The sequence below is a fragment of the Puntigrus tetrazona genome, chromosome 15 (assembly GCF_018831695.1).
Source record: "Puntigrus tetrazona isolate hp1 chromosome 15, ASM1883169v1, whole genome shotgun sequence".
Taxonomy (NCBI): Eukaryota; Metazoa; Chordata; class Actinopteri; order Cypriniformes; family Cyprinidae; genus Puntigrus; species Puntigrus tetrazona.
The window spans coordinates 1,942,404-1,967,941 of record NC_056713.1 but is presented as its reverse complement, the minus strand read 5'-3'; the positions used below and the strand labels follow the sequence as shown (position 1 = coordinate 1,967,941).

At 39.9% G+C, this 25,538-nt stretch overlaps 1 protein-coding gene across 6 annotated transcripts in view; it reads left to right on the top strand.

Annotated features, from left to right (window-relative positions):
* Nucleotides 1–25,538, top strand: part of LOC122359198 (Down syndrome cell adhesion molecule-like protein 1 homolog) — a 107,060-nt gene that overhangs the window by 45,972 nt on the left and 35,550 nt on the right. For 5 of the 6 annotated variants that reach the window (XM_043259487.1, XM_043259486.1, XM_043259485.1 and 2 more), the window contains exons 4-7: nt 21,031–21,177; nt 21,588–21,866; nt 23,434–23,709; nt 24,838–25,134. In XM_043259487.1, coding sequence (XP_043115422.1) covers nt 21,031–21,177; nt 21,588–21,866; nt 23,434–23,709; nt 24,838–25,134 — 999 coding nt within the window. The remainder of the gene's footprint in view (nt 1–21,030; nt 21,178–21,587; nt 21,867–23,433; nt 23,710–24,837; nt 25,135–25,538) is intronic. The other variant, XM_043259490.1, reaches the window with a different exon arrangement.

Genomic DNA, 25,538 nt, shown 5'->3' with positions numbered 1-25,538 from the left:
GGATTTGATTCCATTTGATTTAATTCATTTGTATTCGGGTCAATTTTAACTGCTTCGTAGGGAATGCAACAAACTTCTGTCATCTAGATAATGTTTAAAAATATGAATTTTAAATAGGACTGTGTGTCAGCGCTGATTATTATAATTCCAAGTCATATATGCTTATACATGGTATGCTTTAATTAAATTTGATTCAGTTTGGATATGATATTTATCCTGTTTGATTTGTTTCTGATGATGGATTTTGATTAAATTCAATTCCCCATTATGTATTCCAGTTCAACTTCTGTGATCTATAACATGTACAAAAATGTTTAGGCTGTGATTTGGTAAGGATTTTCTGATTCAACTTGATTCGATCTGATTTGATTCAAATCGATATGATTCTGATTTGATCCCATTTCATCCATTTCTGATTTGGTTTTAATTCAGTTCCCCAATTGACAATTTGGCTCTGGCTGCAAGGGTTTAAAAAAAAAAAAAAACATGGGCTGGTTATCAATATAGATTTCCTGATTCCGATTGAAGTTCACAAGCTTATGGGATTCAATTTAATTTAAGATTTAAAGTAAATTCTGTTCAATTCTCTTTGATTTGTTTGCTTTTGCATGCAGTCCTTGAGACCAAATTCATTGCATCATATGCTATAAACATAACGTAACATTTAAAACAGGTAAAGCATAATTTCTTTTGCCATGCCACTAAAAAATTAACTAAGTAAATTATTGTATCATGATTTAATGTGGAAAAAATAATAATTGGGATCAGTGGGAACACTAAATGATAGCTTTCCTCAAGTATTACGAACCTTCTAGGTTTACCTTAGACCAATTCAGCAGATTTCCGCACAAAGTCAGTGCAGAAAATGAAAAAATGTTTCCGTCTGGGCCTGTAGATCTCCCACACATTTCATCTCTGTCAATCAAAACATACATTCAGTAGCATCTTTATGTAACATTTGAACAACAACAACAACAACAACAACAACATGAACTAGCATGCTAGCACAAATGCACCACACACACACACACACACACGCACACACACACACACACACACACACACACACACACATGCAGGCCTGCCAGCTCTCCTTGTAATCCCTCAGACAAATTACAAGATCTTCTCCTCCTCCTTTACTCTTTCTCCTTCTTCCAGCAGCAATTGGATTTGGATAAAGATGGCTTTTCCTTTTCTCCTCTGTTTTTCCTTCGTTTGGCTAAAGACAGATTTGCCCAGGGAGATTATAGTCAGCGGTGGAGAGAAATCGCATTTGAGGAAAAACGTCTTCACTAACCCCAAACAACAATCCCCCAGTCCATCCCATCCCTCCCTCCCTCCCTCCCTACTCTCTCTCTCTTTCTCTCTCTCTTCCTTTCTTTTTTCTTTCTGTATGTGCAGCTTATTGCTCGGAGCAGAACGAGAGAAAAGCGAGATTGAGACCATAATCCTCCTCGTGATGTTAGGGCAGATAGACAGGAAAAGAGACAAAGGGTCAGCATCCCCTCTCTATCTCTAGCTGCATGTTTCTGAATAACCACCGGTCTGCCTGGTGTAGTTAGTGGCATTAGCGCAGAGGCTAACATTAGCGCTAAGTGCTGAATGGACTGGGAGTGTCAGAAGGCCAGGCTAAATGAGAGCTTAGCTGCTGCTCTTTGGCAGCTTAGCGTGTTAAGAAACTAGCCTGAATGTTGCCGCCAGATGAGGCTTAAGCAAAGAAATGAAGTGGCCATCAGCGAGTCAGACAGTCTTACAGTCTGAAAGCACTGTGGCTACTATGGCAGTATGGTAAACTGATGATATCATATGGTAACAATATATAGGCCTTCCTATCATAGCGTTTTCTTAACACCATGGTGTAGAAACCAATTCTTGAAACCAATATAGTACATACACACGGTATCACCGGTGTAAATGTCCAAAAACTTGTAGTTTCCAAAAAACAACGGTATAAGGTACAAGGTATTGGTATAACACAGTATTACCATGGTAAATATAAAAAAAAAACATGATACATGTAAGAAACCTGTGGCACCTGTCCAAAACGTGTGGTATCGCCATGGTGCATGTGCAGAAAGCATGATATTGCTGTTGTAAATGTCAGTAAGCATTACTGTGGTACATTCAAAAAAGATAGTGTTACCAATGTATCTTAGAAAGCATATATATGTATATATCCAAAAACGCAGTATCACCATGTAGCATGTCCAGAAACATTGTATTAACATTGTAAATTACCAAAAAAACTTCATATAGACAAGATACAGTATATATACCACGGTACTGAATGGTTTCCATATTCAATGGCTATATCTCTATGCACTTGTCTGAAAACTATGCTGTTACAATGTTACCATGGTAAATGTCAGAATTATTAGTATTTCTGCATTAATTGGTCTTTAAATTGGCTTCTATACGCACATGCCACAGGTTTGAATTAGGGTTGCATGCAGTTATGCATCATTTGTTTTTTTGGTAATATTAATTAGCATGAAATCATCAGTATTTGTTACCGCCCAAGATCTGTGTGTGCATCTCCTCGTCTGCTGTGTGTGTGTGTTGGTGGACAGACGTTGGTCAGGGTGAATAATTGAACGGTGCGGGCAGCAGAAGGTCTTTAACCCTGAACCTCAAGACAACACAAGCAATCAATAATGCAGCTAGAGGACATGATACAGGCGTACCCGATACCGTACTGGAACTCCACTTTTATTTCTGCATACTGTACATTGTTTTTTCTTCTGTTCTGCTTCTTTACCCCAGCAGGTACAGCATCAAGGTTACAAGTTTGAAACATAAACTGGTGGAATATATAAAGTAGTTTCCGTATCTGCCAAATGAATGTAAATGTTCTTTTTCAGCATTATCGACCAGAGCGTAATGCATGCTTTTATAATTAAGACGGGGTTTTTATGAGGGAAAATTCTTTGCGGTGGATCAGATTCTTCGGAGAGAAAGAAAGTGTGTGTTTGGTGTGTGTGAGCGCGTCCCACGTGGTGCGGTTGTCAGGCTGAGACAGGCCGCCGTGTGCTGGGCGGCTGCATGTGTGTGTGTGTGTGTGTGTGTGTGTGTAGTTGTCAGGCCGCTGTGTGCAGTGTATGCCACCAGCGCGGGTAATGGGGATGGACCTGTCAGCTCACTTAATGCAGCTAATGTGTGCTAGAGCCGGGGGATATGAATCCACACACACACACACACACACACACACACACACACTCAGTGCTCCCCTCTCCTCGCCTCGTCACTGCTCTGTCAAATTCTTTCGCTTCCTCTAGCCTATGCCTATTCATTTCCCTCTCATATACCTTCTTTCTTTCCCTCTGCATTTTACACTGTAAAAAAAGAAGAGGTGTCGGTGGAGATTTAAAAATGACAACGGTTTGGAAGTTGAGGTCATTTATGGATCAAAGTCATCAAAACTTGAGCTTTTCGTTCATGTTAAATCGTGACCATAAACTTCCTACCTGGTCTCATCGCATAAACGTACGTACCTTGGTGCACTTTTTAGTGAGACATGAAATACGTACCAACAAGTACATATCACTGAAGTTTCCAAAAGAGATGAACACTGGAGGCAGACAACTTTTATTCCTTTTTACACAGATTTTCGCTCAATTACTAGAAGTATACCATATTATGACCTCGAAACAATATTAATATTGTGGAATATTTAAAAAAAAATATTAGCATCACAAATATCCAGCTTCATATCTACGGTAGGTTTATTCAGTAGCTCAGTACAGAGATGTTCTTGAGAGGCGAGGAGCACTGATTCGAATCCAGTGTAACTACGGTTTGACAAAACAGTTTCAATCTGTGTAAAAGGAAATTAAAATGGGATGGAAGCACCAACAATTGTGTTTTCATTTTTGCATTTTTTAACATTATCGGGTAGCTTTAGGGTTGCATTTGGTGTAGGGTATATTTCCAACATGATAGAGCATTAACTGAACCATCGCAATACATACCTACAACATAACTATACCTATAACACAATAAAAACGTACCAGGGTTCACATATTGAACCTGTGTTTTAGCGCAACCCAGTGGACGCTTTACTTTGAATCTGTGGCGAGACGGGCACGTTAAAATCATTTTTGCACAAAAAGTGCACAGAGGTACATATTTTTACGAGGCCGGGTTGTAAACTTCAGCTCATATTTAATCATGGGTAGGCACATTTTGAGATTTCAAACCCTCGTTCGGTAGCATCGATAGCTTGCTTAATAACTGTACATAAATCCACTCTGACTGCTTTAAACTGTGTCAGTTAACAGGTTCGGTGTCTTTGTTTGACATTTTTAATTGTTTCCCTCAGAGGCTCTAACTGAACAGAGTGTGAAAGTTTCTGTACGAGTAACTGTACACATGCATATTTAAGGAGGTGAGCACTAAGGCAGGTTCATGATTGGTCGTCTGTTGCTAAACAACTGGTTGTGTTCTAGTGCTGTATCGTTTCACACCGTACAGCTTTGACGCTGCAGTTCAGCTGCAGAGTTTCATAACCGGCAAAACTGTTTTCAAAATTACTAGGCTGAAACGTTTCATACCCCAGAGTTAGAACTGGCCTTTTCCTGGGTTAAAAAAGTGTTGTGTGACAAAATTGAATTATTTTCAGTATTTCGTTGTAAAAGTCATGTAGAGTAAAGTGCTTGCTGTCTTGACAGTGTAACATGAATATTAGTCATGTGAATATTCAATCAATACAATTTTAACACTGTTGCATTATTGCTAAAATTACATAATGAACCAAAAACAAGTAACAATATTAATTATTCATGTCCAAATGCATATAGACGACAACTGAACCACAAAACTATTTTAATTTATTTGAGTTAAATGTGAGTAATTGTATTTATGTATGCATGTATTTATTTATTATTCTGTTATTTATAATATTATCATTATTGTTATTGTTCAGTTATTAAGACTTATTTCAGTTCATTCATCCAAGGCTACGTTTCTACTATTTGATTAAAGATTTTTATTTAATATTTATATTTTATTTCTTTTATTTCATTTTATTTAAATTAATAAATAGTTTCAGTAACCATACAAAATACATTAATTCAGTTTTCCTGGTATGCTAATTGGATTGACTTAATATATCAGATAATGTCATAAAAAAAAATTACTTGTGGCACATTACTTGTGTTCCTGAAAGTTGTTTGAATCGCAAAGCAAACTTTTAGCGGTCACTTTCTTTTGAGTTTTATTATCATTATTTAAGAATGTGAAAGTGCAGCTGATTTCTCCGTCATCACTTCTCCTGGTTTTAATGCTGTGTTTATGCTGGCACACTAAACTCTTGGGACCTTGGTATGCGAGAGTGTGAACAGGTCAGAAATCTTGCCCTTCAGTAGAGGTCCCGGTTCTCTGGTAATGATTATCTGTTGACAAATGTGATGAATGCTGAAAGTGCCTGAACCCAAACAACCGTGAGGAAGAACGCGAGAGAAAAATCCAATATGTCCAAGGAGAGAAACCTCATAAAGGAGGAGTGGCATATGGAGATGGAGAAATTCCCTCCGTCTCTCCCGCCTTTTTCCACGCCTGTCGCTCTGATGAATATCATCCATGTACAGATCCGCTGCAATCTTTCTTTCCTTCATCCCCTGCTGCATCATCTGCCCTCACCTCCAACTGTTCATTGTCCATCCATTCTCTATTGTTAGAATTACAAACTCAATCAGTCACTATGATTTTGCCAATTAGGGCATGTATCTGGATCAACCATGTCTGTTTACCCTGGAATAATGTTCCTGTGAAACTAAATTCAGCCCAGTCAGTCAAAACCATTAACACACACACACAGCTCTTATTTTATAAAAAATGTTAATGTATTATAAAAAAAAATACATAAAAATAATTTAATTTAATATATATATATATATATATATATATATATATATATATATATATATATATATATATATATATATATATATATATATACACACACACACACACACACACACACACACACACACACACATTTTATTTATTTTATTTTTGTAATATTTTTAATTACATTTCAATATAATACATACTAACTTCGCTTAACCAGGTTTATGTAATATTGACTATAATAATAACAACTTTTAATAAATTTTTTTAACCTTATTTTTCATGCAAACAACATAATGGCCTCAAAATAGAAAAAAGGACTTTTTTTTGAGTAATGCTAACACATCTGTATCCTACAGTCTATTATATGTGATGTAGCATTTCCGCAGAAGACAAATTAATGCATGCAATCTGTTTATGAACGCGAACGTTCTTCGTTAATGGGCTTTTATCCAAGAGGACTAACATTTCTAGGAAAAAGAAATGCTAATATATGCATTGAATTGCATTTATGCTACTTCTAGCGCACACATATATAACTTTTTAGGGTTTTTTTTTTCCCCATTGGTGGAGAGTTTCTGGATTCCTGATATAATTCAGTGGGAATTTATTAAAAATATGATTAAACCTAGATCAAATTCCATTACATCTGAGTTGATTTTTAATCTAAAACACTTTAAGTGCTTTAAATGTTAGCGCGGATGAAGTTAATAATATCAAGTCCAAACCACAGCCTATTAATATCACTCCTTATAATATCCGATTGGTTGACGTTAATCCACGAACACGTCCTGTTTGACAAAATCGCAGTCTTTTAGTGCAAGCATATGCCGTATCACGGATGCCATTTTAGCTTTTCTCACACCAGCGTCTCACAACAGACCTCAGAGTTAATCATCCCAGTTCTGTCTTCATTCTGCCTCTGAAACAACAACAAAACTCTGCAAGAAAAAGCTGATGACGATACAATGACTTTACTTGCCCGAGCGCTGACAGTACAGTGATCAAGGAAGACGTGTTACACTACACTCGTTGTTATAGTTAGGATTCCTCTAATTTATGCCTATTCACAGCTCTCACCTGCTAAGGCAGAAATGTTGTAATCAGTGCATAAAAAGGAGATTGGCCTCCAGTTCTGAAAGGATTTTTGATTAGGGCTGTTATGCGACGTGGTGTTGCCAGAGAAACGCATCATCAGACAGGCCGTGTTCGCTTGAAAGGGGCTCGCATGCAAACCATCAACACTCGACGCTGCTTAACAGACACGCCGATCGCTGAGCTCGTCGTAACCCAACTTCTGTTCTCAACATTGTGTTCTCTCACGGCAGTGTTTAACCATTTCACATTCCGGAAAATTGTTTGTAAATTGCACAAATTTGTAAAGTCTTACGTGTGTTTTCGTGTAAACTGCTTTGCACTTCACTGACACACAACTAACGGCGTTTTTGTCGCAACCGGTGGATTTGATAAATATTTTTTTCACAATCTCAGCAGGAAAAATAAGTTCAAACTGAAGGCAGAAAGTCCAAGGACCCTGTGGCAATTCATTATATTTTACGTTTTGGCAAAATAGTCTTATAGATTTATGTTTTGTACGATCTTGTTTTCATACGATCTAATAACTATCCATTCACGGTTAGACCTAAAGAGGATTCTCACCCGCTTAAAAGACACACTTTTTTTTTTTTAGGCAAATCAGCTCTGCCTTCAAAATTGTGTACATTATTTGGTTCTAAAGTGTAATCTGATCTTCATCAAAATCATATAGACAAATCATATAGACAAAAAAAAAGTGATCAAGCTACAAACACGCGATAAAAATATTTAATGTCTTCATAATTGTTCCTTTTTTTTTTTAAGAATACCAACAAATTCAAATGGGTTATCATACTTTTTCTTTCCAATGTATTTTAATAGATCTTTTCGTCTCATGAATTCAGGTCTGTTTTTTTGGGTTTTTTTTTTTCTGAATCCCAAAACACCTCCATGCACCACTGGAAACAATCCAGCTGCACGTTTTCCAACGGCATTGTTCTACTCAAGTGAATATACTTAGCTGTTTTTTGATGGTGATGTGTTTGCGGCGATGCACATGAACTGATGTTTAAATGGATAGTCTATGCATTTTGAATGCCACGTTTGCAGCTTCTTGTAGAGCAAGTGATTTTTGTATTTATAGTGTATGCAAAAGTGTGTGTGTGTGTTTGCATCCCAGTAGAAGCGATGGAGGACACACATTAGCTGTGCCATAGCAGATGTCACCAGGCACATGGTGCATGGCTCATAAATTATAAAGTCACCCTTTTCTCCCTCCCCCATCACATTTTCCTCATCTCATCTCTTTCCCCTATTTTCATTCCTCCATCTCCCCTCTTTAAATCTCTTCACCCCTCTGTTCCTGACCGCCAGGTTTGTGTTCATTTGCATGTTGGTCTAGTATTTTTATGGCACACTTTTATGTTGACTGCATCCTAATCGATAACAACTTATTACTATTCTTATCATTCGTCGCTGCAAAATACGTAATTGGTTGGTAAACGTAACTGCACTAAGTGGTCGAATACTGTTGTATAATGGCTGGCACAATATATGTTTTTAAGTTGTCCGTGGCAACATAACATGGATGCTACGTGTACTTTATTCCTGTGCTGAATTTTTCCATCTCTAGTGTTATATGTTTCTTGATAAATCATTTGCATATGCTGATTTACTGCTCAAGAAAAAAATCCTAGTAATATTAATAGTAATAAATTAGTTAAGTTAAAAAAAATAATAAAAATCACAGCCTTGTTTACCTTTGCGTGATGCTAAATATAGCTGTGGAGTGACTTGTACATCAGAGCTTTTTTTCCTGCATGACTTCATTCTACATCTTCCCATGTAAACATCATTTTCTGCTGCTTTTTCTTTCAGAGAAACTGTAGCCAAATGGCAAACAAATATGATCAGACAATAGCAATGATATCACGAAAAATTCAGTTTTCATAAATTTCATTATTCATTATTATTTTAAACACAGTATATGGGCGTAAGGTTCAAAGTATGCATTAGTCTTCTTCAATGAGAGAATCCCTCTGATTTAAAAAACAAACAACCAGACATTTAAGATAATTCCCATTGAGTCGATGATTTTAGACATTACAGTAGTTATGAAGTAAAGGTACAGTTATGATTTACAGCTCCCTTTTATTTTAAACTTTAATTCTGCCATTCTTTCTTGTTTCCTTTTCATCCCCTCCCCCTGTTGTATGCTGTTTACTGATTATAGTGGCATTGGTTAAATTGGGGCAGAGCATGAGGCACCGATGCAGAAGAGACAGTGATGCAGACAGGATTTTCTCTCTCTCTCTCTCTCTCTCTCTCTCTCTCTCTCTCTCTCTCTCACACACACACACACACACACACACATATACAAACAGTCGTGCTCTTTCTCTCTGTCAGTCTCTTGGCCCCTGGGCCTTAGATGAGGGGACACCAAGTGCCACACTGCAACATCTGTCCACACAGCGCCTCACGCATTCCCTGCCTTTATAATTGTTTTATTATTTGTTGTTGTTCTTTTTTATCTACATTTGTTACATTGGACCCAATAGTAGTATACTTGTGGCCTATGTTCCCACAGTCCGGAAAAACAGTGGTATGCCAAAGTTTGGGCACCCCTGTAAATTTTCATGATTTTCCTTTATAAATCATTGGTTGTCTGGATAAGAAGTTTCAGTTAAACATAACATACAGGAAACAAACACAGTGATATTTGAGAAGTGAAAAACTTTATGATTTCTGGAATGTGTGCAAGCATTATTTAAACAAAATTAGCCATGTGCATGAATTTAGGCACCACAAAAGAAAAAAAATAACTCAATATTTTGTGCATCCTCCTTTTGCAAAAATAACAGCCTCTAAACGCTTTCTATAGCTTCCAATATAGTCTGGATTCTGGCAGAAGGTATTTTGGACCTTTCTTCGTTACAAAACATGTCCAGTTCAGTCAGGTTTGATGGTTTACGTGCATGATCAGCCACAAATTTTCAATAATATTCAGGTCTGGGGACTGAGATGGCCATTCCAGAACGTTGTACTTGTTTCTCTGCATGAATGGCTTAGTAGGTTTTGAGCAGTGTTTAGGGTCGTTGTCTTGTTGAAAGATCCAGCCCCGGCGCAACTTCAACTTTGTCACTGATTCCTGGGCATTGTTCTCCAGAATCTGCTAATATTGAGTGGAATCCATGCGACCCTCAACTTTAACAAAATTCCCAGTCCCTGCACTGGGCCACACAGCCCCACAGCATGAGGAACCACCACCAAATTATACTGTAGGTAGCAAGTGTTTTTCTAGGAATGCAGTGTTCTTTTTCTGCCATGCATAACCCCTTGTTTTGCCCAAATAACTCTATTTTAGTTTCATCAGTCCACAGCACCTTATTCCAAAATAAAGCTGGCTCTAGTAGTTTTTTGGAGCTGGTCTGTGGGTTAACTGTGACTGTTCTCACCATCCTGCGCCTCTGCTTATCTGAGATTTTTCTTGGTCTGCCACTTCGGGCCTTAACTAGAACTGTGCCTCTGGTTCCTCACAATGTTCCTCACAGTTGAAACTGAGAGCTTAAATCTGAGACAGCTTTTTGTATCCCTCCCCTAAACCATGATGTTCAACAATCTTTGTTTTCAGGTCATCTGAGAGTTGTTTTGAGGCTCCCATGTTGCCACACTTTAGAGAAGTTGCAAAGAGGAGAAACACTTACAATTGGCCTCCTTTAAATACTTTCTCATGATTGGATTCACCTGTGTATGGAGGTCAAGGGTCACCGAGGTTACCAAACCGATTTTGAGTTCTAATAATTAGTGCTAAAGGTATTGAAATCAATAAAATGACAAGGGTGACTAAATTTATGCACTTGGCTAATTTTATTTAAATAATTCTTGCACACTTTCCATAATAATCATATAAAGTTTATTTCACTTCTCAAATATCACTGTGTTTGTCTCCTGTATGATATATTTAACTGAAATTTCTTATCCAGACAACCAAGGAAACTTTGGCATACCACTGTATATATACACAAACTAACTAGTAAAATTTTAGAAGATTGAAAAAGAAAATAAATATTTGGAGATAGATTCTGATTCGTTAACTTTGTAAAGCATGTTCATTGTCATATCGATAAAAAAATCAATTGCACCGCATCTACACCGGACGCGAGCAGGTTATCGCAGCTTTTTATCTCACGATTGCATGATTCAAACTCGCAATTCCGACTTTTTTCTCAGAATTGTGAGATATAAACTCGCAGTTGAGAATTATGAGAAATAAACTCGCGATTGCAAGAAAAAAAGGCAGAATTGCATGATATAAACTCGAAATTGAGAGTTATAAGGTCAGAATTGTGACTTTATATCTCGGAATTCTAACTCACAGTTGGGAAGCTGATCCGATATTTACACAAGTACTACTTTGCTACTCTGCTACTATTTCTCTTTTGTTTTTAACCACCATCTCCTTTTTTCTGTCTCTCGGCTTGGCTAATATCCGTCCTGTGCACTGAACGCTCTCCCATGCTTCATGAATGGACACACCCCTTACTGCCAATTGGCTAAAAGTTTGTTTCGGTACCCGGCCCGACTTCCCCAAAAATAACATATCCCAACTTTAAGATAAAATAATAACGCACATCCACTGCAAATCTTGCGAAAAGGTATCTTGATGTCGTTTCTTTCTTTATTTTTATTTCTAATGCAATTTAAAACACTTTTCAACCTGTGTCTGAACGCTTTTTGTGCCACTGTTGCAAAAGTGCAACCTTAAGCCTGTTTATAAGTTTTAACTCAATTAAAAAAAAAAAAATCTTAGCCTTTACATCTTAAACAAAAAGTTAAAAACAAAAAAAAAAAAAAACTGGCATGCTTAATCATAAGAACAATTAAACTTATGGAAGAAGTAGTGCAGTTCTCTGTGAGTGATGTTTTGGCGCTGTTGCCTCAGTGTAGGAGTCAGCCGGGCCAAACTTTCCTTGGCGAGACTCTGTATTGATTTGTGTGGGAATGGCCAGGGTGTATGTGTGTGTGTGTTTATGTCTTGTTTTCTGCACATTCAGCCTACAGATTTAAGTCAATCTCACCGACCATTCCTACATCAATCACTGTCTGTTACACGCATGCACTGTACAGATTCATCTTGTCTTTAGTTCAACAGGCCTGGTTAGTTCATTAATAATTGATTCGCTTGTAGGATTTTTAGCAGCAAACACAGATTCATCTTTTGCCCGGTTTGCTGGGTTTTTTTTTCCTCCAGACTGCAGATAATCTACTCGTGTTTGGTGGTGTTACTTCTCTTCGGTGATGTGCATTAGATATGGATTCCTCATTTCTGCTTCTTAAGGCCCGTGTCCGTATCAATTATCAATGAGCCTTAATTATTAAACGACGAGACTCACTAAAGGACTGCAAATGTGTTTTGATGTTGTCAGCTGCTTTTACGTGTGTGTATGAAGACACAGCAGCGTGGAAGTAGAATAACACGAGGTATTTTTAACATCCCGATGGTTTCTCAGAGATAGCAATGAGATTAAATGGAGAGGCAAACATGTAGAGAAACAAAGGAAAGAAAGAGATTTTATCCAAATCCAGAAAAAAACAACAAACGAGAATGAAATTGTAATGTCTGGTTTATATATATATATATATATATATATATATATATATATATATATATATATATATATATATCATGTACTTGTATATACCTTTAAGTCCTGTTCTTTCCTTTCTCTTTCTCTTTCTTCCTGCCAGTACTGGTTAAAACCTCTCCCACACTCAGCAGCCTAATTAGAATGGCCATAAATATTCAAGGGGTGCAATGTGAAAGAAAAGAGCGAAAAAGGAAGGGGAAGAACAAGAGAGGCCTTAACAGGAAGAACACAAGTGGAGGAAGTAGATGCCAAAAGACCAGGGAAAAAATGAGAGAAGAAAGTGGGAAAATGAGAGGAGAAAGTGAGAAAAAAAAAGTGTATTATGCTGAAGCAGAACGTTATTGGCCACAGGTTGTTTCTAGATAGATTTTCTTGTATGCATGCATATGTGTGTGTGTTTTGTTGTTGTTGTTTTTGGTCAGACATAAGCAATAGCTAAGGTTGAACATGGGCATCACAATTTCCCACTGTAACAAACAGGGAGAGGGATAGAAGGAGAAGGGAAAAGAGCGGCAGCTGGCATTTGACGGTGAAGCATGCCTTTTTAATGAGCATATTAGTCCTCCACAAACCCACTCTCCTCCAACCATTGCACAGAGAGAAAGAGAGAGAAACACAGAAGGAAGGGAATGCAGGATGGGTGTGGTGGAAAATAAGTACAGTGAAAGGTCAAGGGGTGGAAGAGTGTGGGAAATGAGGAGGGTTTGGAAGAAGGGGAAATAAGAAGGAAAACAATCATTTGAAACTAAAATGGAAAATTCACATTTAAATAAATAAATGAATAAATAAAAAAATCCCACAGAATAAGAAAAGTCATGTAAGTTTGTAAATGACGACGAAATTGAATTTTTGGGTTTGCTTTCCCTTTAAAAAAAAATCTTGAGCAGATTCTCTTGGAACCCTACGAGGTTGAAACCTCCAACCTCATGGAGGTAATAGCTACATGAGCCGACCTTCAGATGTGACAAACATCCTTCCCACCTCACATCAGCATCTCAGACATAATGTTTGCATTGTCATTGAGAGCCTGCGAGGTGTCAGGCATCTTTTATTAAAATATGCTTCTATTATTACAAGACACTTCAGGCTGCCTGTTCTCTCGCTGCTTTGAATGTGAATAGAGCTGAAATGAAGGAGAGGTATCATTCATAAGTGTAGATAGTGAAAGGGGGGCCAATGAAGGAATGAGTGGCTATTGTCGGAGGGTGTAGATGTCCTATTGTCAGCCGCTGAGTAATTCTTTTGCGACTGAGAGAAAGGAGAAGAAAAGAAATGATGGTGGCGGTGAGAGGTGGAGCAGAAGAGAGTGAAGGAGAAGGCAGTATTGATTCTGCTGGAGCTCTGTTCATTTCCATTCATGCCCCAGTCAGATAGTTCAGTTAATACAGCATTCAATGAGACCTTAAGATTTAGGAGGATGGGTATTTTATTACAGTTCAATCTTAATTACTTCCACGACACACACATACACTGTGGGCAAATGTTAATTAACTGTGTGTTGTGGCTACACTGCAATGTGGCAATTGCGTGGGTGCATATGTGTGTGTGTTTGTGTGTGTGTGTGAGAGAGAGAATAAAGTTAAAGAGTGGTGATAGATAGATAGATAGATAGATAGATAGATAGATAGATAGATAGATCCTGTATGGCTGAGCAGGGTGTTGTTTTTGTCATCTGCAGTAGATGGCTGTTTGTGTCACTGTTGCTGGGCTGAGTTTTGCGGCCATGTACCATATGTCACATTACTATTTAATTTTCTTGTGCGTATCCACGCCGACCCTTTGGGCATCTCCACGGCCTGGTGTAACATGATGTGGCATAGTGAGGTTAGGATTTGTGCAGTGTTGTGTTTTAACTGTGATATACCCCTGTTCCAATGTTTCTATGCAAAAGAGACTGTGTTGTAGACAGAATCATGATCTGTGGCTGTCCACGGTGCTGAACTGAAGAAGCTCTTTGGTAAATCGTCGCTGTTCGTGGTTCTGAAATGTTCTACACAGTACAAATACTCTCTACTCAACTGGGTGATGTCTATATCTCTAACCTGACCATCTCCTGTTTCCAGCCAAATTGTCTTAATGGCTCATGAAGACAGGTTGGTAGGTTACATCGTTGTATGCGAGTCACCAAAAGGCAATTAGATTGTGTGACCCCACCCCTACACGATTATTTACACACCTTTTGTGACTATTTATGTATGTATGCATGTATAATTATGTATGTGTGAACAGCATTGGTATCAAAAGCAAATTAAGTTTATCGGGGTGACTCTACTCTGACCTTGGCGATGCAATGATGGCAGAATTTTGATCGTACATACACACGTACACTCTCACACACACACACGTGTTGTGGCCAGGGGAACACATGTTTATAGTTGAACTCTCCACACTCAGCAATGTTTTATGCCTGCCCCCCGTGTCCTGTCATTAGGGCAAACCAGGACGTGGTAGGCACTCGGATGAATACTAACATGCATGCGTGGATTATATGGGGGACAGCTGGCTCTTTATTTGACCTTTCTGATTCTCAGAAAGCAAATTTAGAATTCTGTCTTAGTTTTACGTAATCTAGCAAGGCTTTGTTGCGTTCACATTAAAACGATCAGGGCAAGTGTGTGTTTTTTATGTTATCAGTACAGCAAAATAGAATGAATTTTTAGCTATTGGTTCTTTCAGATGGACTAATATTCCACTTTGGTCACCATCCAAGCCAGCAGCCCTAAAACTATCACAGACATCTTTATTACCCTTTTGTGGCCTTACATGTCTGGTTTTCAAAGAATGAGTCTTGAGTTGCCCCTGGCCCCTCACATGGACTTGCATAGACACACCCAGGATAAAGAATGTGGGACAACTTCAGAGTGTAAAATAGAAGGAAAGATTTTTGAGGCTATATCCACACTGTAAGTGTTTGGGATTGCCAAAAGCGTTTGCTTAAAGATGTAAAACTCAAAATGTCCTATTTATAGCTGCTTAGAATAGCGACTCTAACTCTATGTGAACATGCAAGTCACCCTTGCATTTTCTTTATGTCAATCACATAACCATGACTAAAGTAATATCAAATAAGTTGGCATCCATAAAATGTCATTATCCCAGATGACAAAAGAAGAGTCCAATTGAGACAAAAGTCCATCCATTAAATCTTAATTAACCAACTGCAGCTTTTATACCTGAATTAGTGTAAAATATTTGATTCAAGCGAAGATCTAAAAACTGATGGGTATAGCTTTGGCAGAAGACAGTGACTGGATCTGAAACAGGGGTCCAGGACTTAGCTTTCAGAGAGCCATAGCCCTACAGAGTTTAGCATCAACCCTAATTAAACACACTTTATCCATCTACTCGAGTCACTGAGGGTTAAGTGAAAACTACAAGTATGCATGTTGGAGCAGTGTCCTTACAGTTTTGTGGCCCTCCAAAAAGTCAAAAGTTTTTCCCGTTGATCTAAATCCTTCACATGACATAGCTCCAAAACCAAACATAAAAAGTGTGTACACCAAGTGGGTCTCTCACACTAGATGGCATGACAGACAATTAGTTGCCCACTCTGGTCACACTGACACAGCAGGGGCTAGCCAAAAATAAGGTTGCGAGTCTTGAAAATGTATGGGTAAATAAGCAATCTCTGTGTGTGTATGCAATTGTATTAACAACCGTGTTACTGTATGAACGTGGCCGCAGAGATCACCCACTCATATGTGATTGAGGTTCTCAAGAACAGTGAGTTGGAAGGTTGGAGTATGGAGACGAGGAGAACAGCAGGAGCTGAAGAACAGCACAACTAGAGAACACAGGCTGAAGTTGGACAAGAGTGGGTGGGAAGTAAAGAGTGACAGCAGGGAAGTGTAGAGAAGAGGTAGATGCAGGGAAAGGCACAAGAAATATATGGTGCATTGGTTAAAGAAACCTGCTTCTTTTCGCAAATGTACCTGCAAACTCAATATATCAGTAAAGTACAAGACATAACACTCTATTTAAATATAGTCCAAGCTAAAGAGCATTGTTAGCCAACCTCATCGTTCTTGACTATGTAGCACAATTCCACATAGCGTAAATGATTACAACAAAAACAATTAAGGGCCGTCATTCTTCAACGAAAAGATACAGTAATTCCTGACATCAAAAGCTTAATACCTTTGGCCACTAACACCTCATCTACGCTGATCTGCCATTTTGAGACTGTCTATACTGAATGCCGAACAAAAATTTCAATACCATTTGTACTGTTGTCGGAGAGTATGTCAAAAATAGATGGTGTAGACATGGTGTAAGAGTGCTGTGCAGTCACACTGTGCACGGAAGGTGTTAAGCAAGTGTCTCACATCAAAGATGTTTGACCAGTCGAGGTCTAGATCTGTCAGACATTATATCCAATTCACTTTCTAACTGATCTAGACATCTTTCTTTAAGAATTACAGCTCATACATCGGTCATAAGGGCCAATCATGTTTGTAAGGCCAGGTGAGTGGGAACTCTAGAGTCATCACTGGATACGCCATATTGCGTCAAGGAAGATACGGTTGAGTTTTTTTTTTTTTTTACAAAAACAGCAGTGCAGTGTGTGTGTTTGAGCGTGACGGTTTCAGTAAAAAAAAGTCGACAATAGAGCCTTTTCGCTTCATCTCTGCTTCTTTGTCCCATCACCAAGTGTCTTCCTTCACTTTGTGACATTGTTTTTATCTTTGATCCCTCTCGCTCTCTTAGCTCTCTGGATTTTTGTCAGCTCTCCTTCGTTAACCGTATTCTGCATCGACATGACGTTGAGTTCCACCCGCAGCCAATCAGATCGCCGGCTGGCCCGTCTCTCCTTGTGCCAGGCTCTCCGCGCGTGCCCTGGTAGCCCGTTTGTGGCTTAACGAACAAACGAGCGTTAGCATCCCCTCCATTTATACCCCTCCTCGCCAGCCTTCCCATCATCCCTCCCTCTTTCTCCCGCTCCGATTTTTGCACATGCCACCGCAGCGCCCCCTAACCCACGTCACGTGAGCGCAGGGGCCCTAGCAACAGCGAGAGAGAGAGGGAAAAGTGGAGCGAGAGAGGGAAAGAGGGAAAGAGGGAGGGGGAAGAGACGCAGAGCATTAATAAGTAATGGGCCGAACAGTTTGAAACCCGGTCCTCGTTAGCATTGCAGCGGCGCCATCATTTGCATGGGAGCTCCTAGAGCAAATTCAACAACAGCTTCAGCCCACACCCCTCTTTTTGTTTCTCTCTCCCTCCATCTTCATGTGTCTATCGTTGTGTCATCGCGCATTCTCCTTCCAACTGTCTTTCTCTTTTTTTTTTTTACTTGTGATATTTTGGTATTTTTTGAGCGTCTTTTCCCTTCTGTTGTCGTTCTGTCGTTCTCCGCCCCTTCCTCCGAGTCTCCTGGCATCCGCGCGTTACGATTTTCTTTTCGTTGTTGTTCTATTTTCCACACCGTTGTGTGTTTCACATTACTATTCATATCCTCTATTATTCTGGTTCTCTTTTACCTTGAAAATGATGGCAGGAAAATGGCGGCTTTACTTCCGGTAGGGTTTTATTTTTAGACCTGATTTTGCACTCGCAGAGTCCTGCGCCGAGAGAGCGAGAGAGTTGCCTGCCCTCCTGACATCCCGTAACAAAACACACATTCTCGAACATGTATACAAACCTCTTTCCTCTTTATGTGTGTGTGAGAGTGTGTTTCTCTGGCCTTTGGGAGTCTGTGTAGAGTGAGATGTAACTGGAAGGTTGCCATGCTCCACACATAAATCCAATTCCATATTTTTTTTTCCTTCTATCGGTCTGACATGATGCCCCAGGCTGCCCACGCTACACACTCCAGCACTACCACAGAACCGTGTATGTGTGTGGTACACCCAAGCCCTTGTTTTAGACAGACCTTACATGCCCCCCTCTAATTCTCCATACACACACACACACCTCAAGGCGAAGCAAGACTAGACAAGAATTGATCTGCACTCCAAAACAGAACTGATCACAGGGAGATGTGGGACTAATATCTGCATAGCTCTGTCTGCCTCTCTTATAATCCATCAATCTCCATTTTTAAACCTGTACACCCAGTGGGTCACTTCTTCTGTGAAGTCAAATGTCTTATGTACAGTCACTCACAGACAGGCATGTGATCTGTTCTGAAAAGCAAAAGGTAATACCCAAATAAAGGACTTTTTAAGATGTCAGAACCATGGCTTAGCAGTGCATTTGGCTGTGGTGCCCATATGGAGATTGTGGGCTTGAATATGAATCGCAACATTTACCTATGCCACCTGCTCACTGTATTTAATAAGGCCAAAATAACAGACAAGTATTAGACAAAATCATATGCATCATGAATTTGTGACAGTTTTAAATGCAGACAAATTGTTTGACTGGTCTTCAAACAAAGCTATAATTCTGCTTCGATTTACTTGTTTAGATTGGAGAAAAGAACAGCGTGAACATTATGCAAAATGTGTTCTTCAGAAGAAATTGAGTTGGAACAAGACGAGGAAATGATGACAGAATTTTTATCAGTTTAATATTTCACTTCACTTGTGCAACAATTTTACAGCTAAGAAAAAAATAAGGCAGAGTGAAAATGAAAAAGAGTGAGAGAAAAGACAGACCTTGTGTCCCCGGTTGCTGATATTTAATTTACCAGTCTTCACAATGAGAAAGATCCAAGTGACTGCGATTAAACCAAACTACTCTTTTGCTTGCTCTCTCTCCCTCCCTTCCTGGTCTCTCGCTCTGGGTGAAATGTTGTGACAGTGTTGCGCTGATGTTGTAGGGGGTTAAAGTCACCAAGTGCATATTATCCTGTAAGGCTTAATATGCAGGTTGAAGCGCGAGGGCCGACTCTTAAATTACAGTTTGCCGGGCCTAGCACTCAGCGTGACAACAATACCCACACAGACACCGTGTTACGTCTATACACACACACTTACTCACACGTGTGCTCGTGCTTAGCTGTCGTACGAATATTCATTCAGCAATATATTTTTTGTGACGCAAATAATCACGCATCCATACACACACATCCGATGCGGTGCGCACATACTTCATTTCATTGTCTTATCACATGGCCATGACATTCACACAGACGCACGCTGAATTTATCTTTGTTTCCAGCCATTGTCTTTGTTTGTCTGTAGCTACTATCTGTGTGTGTGTGTGTGTGTGAGTGAGCTGCTTGTTATAGTGATGGAGTGTGTGTGTGGGCTGCCGAGTCAAGCCTGTCCTCTCCGCTTTCATAAATCTGCGTTGGATGAAGCTCTCGAGCCATAAAACGCATCGATCGCCATCCTTCTCACACACACACACACACACACACACACACACACACACACACACACACACACACACACACTTTCTTCCCACAGGGTAATCCTGCTTTCTATAGGAACGCTGTGTCTTGTTGAGTGAGTTTTGAATGCACAAGTGTGTCCTAATATAGAGGGATAAACAAGACATATGGCAACTAGTCAACTAATGATACCTCAGCATAAATATATAAACACGTCTTCACGTTTTTAATGAGTCACAGTGTGGATTTGACTCCAGATGTTGGCCTATAGCTGAAGGTTCGTTCTTAGAGCATATTTATATCTGTTTTTGCATCAGACAGAGTGTCTTGTGAGTTTTTATATTTCCAGTTCAGTTAGTTTTCTCATAACAGTGCAGTTGGCCCAATACACATGTCCTGCCTGCCTAGAGAAACTAGGACACACACAGGGACTGACTGACTGTTCTCACACACTGACATACTTTGCTGTTGTTATTGTGTCCAGTGATGTGCAGTTTAGCAGAACACACACAAATTTTGCTTTTACACTCTACGCACAGCTAAGTCATCCCAAAGGAACGTTTTACTGCTTTTAGGTTGCTCTTTTACAGCACAGGAGACTTGTCAGTTTTACCCTCTTCTTATATGTTTCTGGTGACGTTTCCCAGGATACAAACCTGAGAAGAAAGAATTTAGAATCTTATCTCTTCATTTGAATTCAAATAGTGTGTATGTAAATTCTAAAACAAACATACACAATCAGTACACGAAACATCTTATTTGTGAACTTTTTGTGTCAGAAAAAATGTACTGAATTAAAAAAAAACGAAAAACGTGAAAGAAAAGCATTTACACACTTCTCATTCCTGAGCGAGTGCTGCATTGTGAAATATGGCCTTCGTGAATGTACAGATAAATCAGAGTCAGGCCTCGTTGATGTGAAGTGACAGTGACAGTAATATACTGTTACAATAACATACACATGAAATATTAAAACACTCTCTCTTTCTTACTTTGTAATGGATTACTTGCTGTATCCTTCAAAAACTGTTCGTTTTTTGATGTGACTATAAACATGTTTCTGGATGATCTTTAACTCCAGTTATCAATTTATTTATTGTACCAGTTCTAACTTTTGGATTTTTGTAAAAGTCTAATGATGGTTGGTACTAAATGGACTTTTAAAAATCATCTTTTTGTAGGCCAATGAAATCAGTGATTAATATGGTTCCCCTCTCTCTTTAGGTAACAGGTTTTTCCTGACGTCATATGGGGCCCTCTACATATCTGACGTTCAGAAAGAGGACGCCCTCTCTACCTACCGCTGCATCACCAAGCACAAATACAGCGGAGAAACCAGGCAGAGCAATGGAGCTCGTCTCTCTGTGCTGGGTGAGTGTGTGGGTTTTTGTTAGTTTGCTGGCCAGTCGACACATCTTTGTCATATTTGTCAATCCTAATGCACTAAGCATATTCTCATAATTGAATTTGCTACTGTCTTGAATGCGGTTCTTTGAGAAATAGCATTGAGATCCTATTATGTAATTTATTTTAAATTAAAATTAAAAGAGAGTGTGCCCTACATTTTAATTGCGTATTTATTTTTTCCTAAAGGCTACTTATGATGTCAGTCAAAGTACAATTAAAAAATGTAAAAAAAAAATGTACAATTATTTTCCTCCTCTTCTCTGACCATTCATTGGCAGTTATGCTACTGTAGCTTTAAGGCTTATGGGTGTAAATGACTATACATTGTCTAAAATCGCTTGGTCTTTCTTTAAGAACTTTCTCTCTGTCCTTAGACCCCACTGAAACCCCACCTTCTGTAATGGACAGTTTCCAGTCAGGAGAAGTACAAGTGGGGCGAAGCATAGAGTTACCCTGCATCGCCTCTGGTTACCCCAACCCCACCATCCGCTGGTTGAAAGATGGGAGGCCGCTTCCTGCTGACTCCCGCTGGACACGGCGACTAACCGGCCTCACAATCAGTGACCTCCGTTTGGAAGACTCTGGAAACTACATCTGTGAAGTCACCAACAGCTTTGGCTCCAAAGAGGTCACAGGACACCTTAATGTCATCGGTGAGGAGAAAAGAAATAAAGGGCAGAAGGGAAAGAGGGGTGATACAAAAAGAGGGACTGGACATTTACATAAGTAAATGATAAAAGATGTCACCTGCCGGTGAGAGAAAAAGACAAGCTTCCAAGTTACCTTCACCTCGCCATAGATTCAAGAAAGGTGTTTTCTTTGATCAACGTCCTTGTGGGTCCCACTTTCCTTTGAACTTGGATTTTAAAGTTAGGCATACAGGGCTGTTCTTGGGCCTTAAACATCATACTTAGCAGAATCTTATCGCCCATTTCGCTTCATTAAGTAGGACATATTCCTGGATCAACATCATTGTGCAGGAGCAACATTATTAAACAGTACTTAGGTTAGGTATGGGAAACAAATCTGGTTGGAGCTTCTACATCTTTATTTTCAACCTACAGTAAAAATAGGATTATAACAATGTTTCTCTGACTTTTATGTTCTGACAAAACTAACAAAAGGTCCAGGAATGTGTTAAACTTCAAAGCCACCTACTCTGTTCCCCAAAGCAGAAACCAAAAACATGGCAGGTGTCCTTATCCTTGTTCCAAGAGAAGAACTTTCCAATAGGTTTAGTTCTAACCTTGTTTTCCAATGAACCTACAGCAATTTTCAACCAAATCCAAGGGAATTGATAAGCTGGCTCAGGCTTATTGGAGTTGGAACAAATCTCCGCATGATGCTTGTTCTTCTTGAACAGGGATGAGGACATTTGCCCAAGGGTTTTGGCTTGTCCTATGGGAGTACCCACCTTTCATAATACTGTAGAAGTGTAGACCTAGAATGAAAACTTTTAGACCAGTGGACCTGGGTCGGTTATTGTTGGTCTATCTCCTGGAATATCCATACTTTTTCATACAAAGGATAGGGTCTAGGTCATGTTGGTCCAGGTCAGGTCTATTGCACCAGATCTCCTGTCCAGCTGTGTCACAGGAAGAGGGAAATATCTAACAGAGTATACCAGGGAGTGAGTAATCGAGAAGTACATTCAGGTTTAAGAAATGCTGGCACGCTGGTCAGCCTCTGCCACCTTCTTTTGACTTACAGAGAAAGTAATATGAGAGGACAGGAAGACTGTTCTGGTCTCTCTAGTCTGACCCCTGTTCCACCAGAAATATATGTGTGTGTATGTGTATATTTTCAGCAGGCTTGGGGATGGATCTTAGACCAGTGGGATGGTATTGGCTGGTGTCTTAATATGAAAGGAAGAGGGGAATAGAGGAAGGGGAGGTGGGGTGGACATTTGGACGTTTAGCCGGTGGGCACATCACACCGGTGTGCTCACACAGATTCTGACAGAACAGGAGGGGAGGAGGGCACACACGCATACATACCCAGACACACACACACCATCACACACAGAGGCCTCCAGCACATAACACCAGCTGCCTTATTGCTCACTGACATTTTCTATCTATCTATCTATCTATCTATCTATCTATCTATCTATCTATCTTTTTGTCTGTCTGTCTAGACACCACAATTAAAATTTTTTAGACAAGGCTTTACCCTCAAACTCAAATAATATTTTCACTCAGACTTTCTCTTTCTCCACAGAACCTCTGAGAGTCACATTATCCCCCAAGAACCTGAAAACAGGCATCAGCAGCACAGTGATTCTGTCCTGTGCCGTTCAGGGCTCGCCCCACTTCACCGTCTCCTGGTTTCGTAACACAGAACCCATCGTGCCTGACCAGCACTTCTCCATCCAGGGAGCCCACAATGAGACTCTCTTCATCACAGCGGCCCAAAAAAGACACTCAGGGGCATATCAGTGCTTCGCCACCCGCAAGGGTCAGACCGCACAGGACTTCTCCATCATACTGCTTGAGGGTGAGTGGAAAGAGTGGATAATGGGATAGCGATGAAGGTTGTGGTTCTGATTCTAACTCTGCAGTGTACATTTATTTTTGGATATCAAAGTTCCATATTTAGATTACTGTGACTTTTAAGGAAGTTACACTATGTCCTACACAAGCACCACAAGATTGTTTCAGTAACAGGTAATTTTGCTCTCCTTAATCAACCCAAAAATTTTCATTAGTCCATGTTTTACTCATACTTAAGACATCCTAGGTGTATATGACTCAAATATGATATTTTTCCACATGAATAAAATCATAGTTTAAAAAAATGTTCTTGCTCTTCCAAGCATTACAATGGCATGGGCAGGAGTTTTTGATCAACAGTCCAATACTAGTCAAATAAAGCGTATCCATCCATACTAAAATCTGCCTCACATGGCCCAGGGGGTGAGCAAAGGCCTTCTGTAGCCAGAGAAAGAAAAATATCTATATTTAAAATGATATACAGCATTCTTTCACTTTGGTTAAATGCCTACAGAAGATGTAGGACGTAGGACATAGGACATAGGTATAGTGCACATGCTGGTGATTAGTGGCAAACATGGAAGCACAAAGGAGAGAGAACAAAACACTGGCCACAAATCAGAAGCACATGACGATGATATGGCTGTCTTTTGGAAACTTTTTTTTTTTTTTTTTCGAGACTCACACACACATGGCAGTCTCTCATGAATGTGTGTACGACAGTTAGCAAAGTTACTCAAAACTGTTTATATTGTTTTAAATATCGATTTTATTTGTACAAAACCACATCAATTCGTAACAGAGGCTTAAACTTGTAAATAAAAATTCTACTCAAATAATTTGTCGCAGTTTTATTAAGCTGAAATTATCCACTGACCCTCAAGCACCCTTTGTAGGGTAGGGTAATGCAATTAAAAGAACTTAACAATATATATGAAACAATATATATGAAATGCAAACACACTCAACATTATTTGCTTTTTTCCACACAAAATTGTAGTGACCTAAAACTGACTACTTTTGAACTCCTCTTGAAAAATTGAGCTGCTCTTATGAAATAAACATTTCAGCAGTGCACCATTGAAAGATTCTGAAGTCTTCTATCTGTATTCCGCTCTCTTTTTCCTGTTAGACGGCACCCCACGGATCGTCTCGTCTTTCAGTGAGCGCGTAGTAGCCCCTGGCGAGCCCTTCTCCCTAATGTGCGCGGCCAAAGGCGCTCCACCCCCCACCATCACCTGGACGCTGGACGACGAGCCGGTAGCGCGGGACTCGGCGCACCGGGCCAGCCAGTACACGCTCTCCGACGGCTCCACTGTCTCGCACGTCAACGTCACCAACCCCCAGATCCGGGACGGGGGCGTGTACCGCTGCGCCGCACGCAACTCGGCCGGTAGCGCCGAGTACCAAGCGCGCATAAACGTAAGAGGTGCCTGTCTACTTTTCAATCTCAGACGTTTAGGGTTATAACCCTCCACCTCCCCCGACCCTTGACCCCTGAACTCCTCCACCTCATCTCAAGTCCAGATATCATCGCTTCCTATCAACTCAAGTGTCACTGTGTATGTGCGTGGGTGGGGTGAGTGGGTGGGTGGGTGTATGTGTGTGGGTGGAGCGTCTTATGTTGTTTGTTCGTCACAGTGCTGTCACCTGTGCGATTTCTCATTCTTTCCACTGTCAGATCATCCGTTTGTGTTCTCGGTATCTTTCCATTTCTCCTGTTTGTCTCTCCATCTGCTGAGTCTTTGTTCCTCTCTTTCACACATACACGGTGTCTCTGTCTCGATGTCGCCGGCTGGCTGGCACACGTGTGGTGTCCTGGCTGTTCTGGGA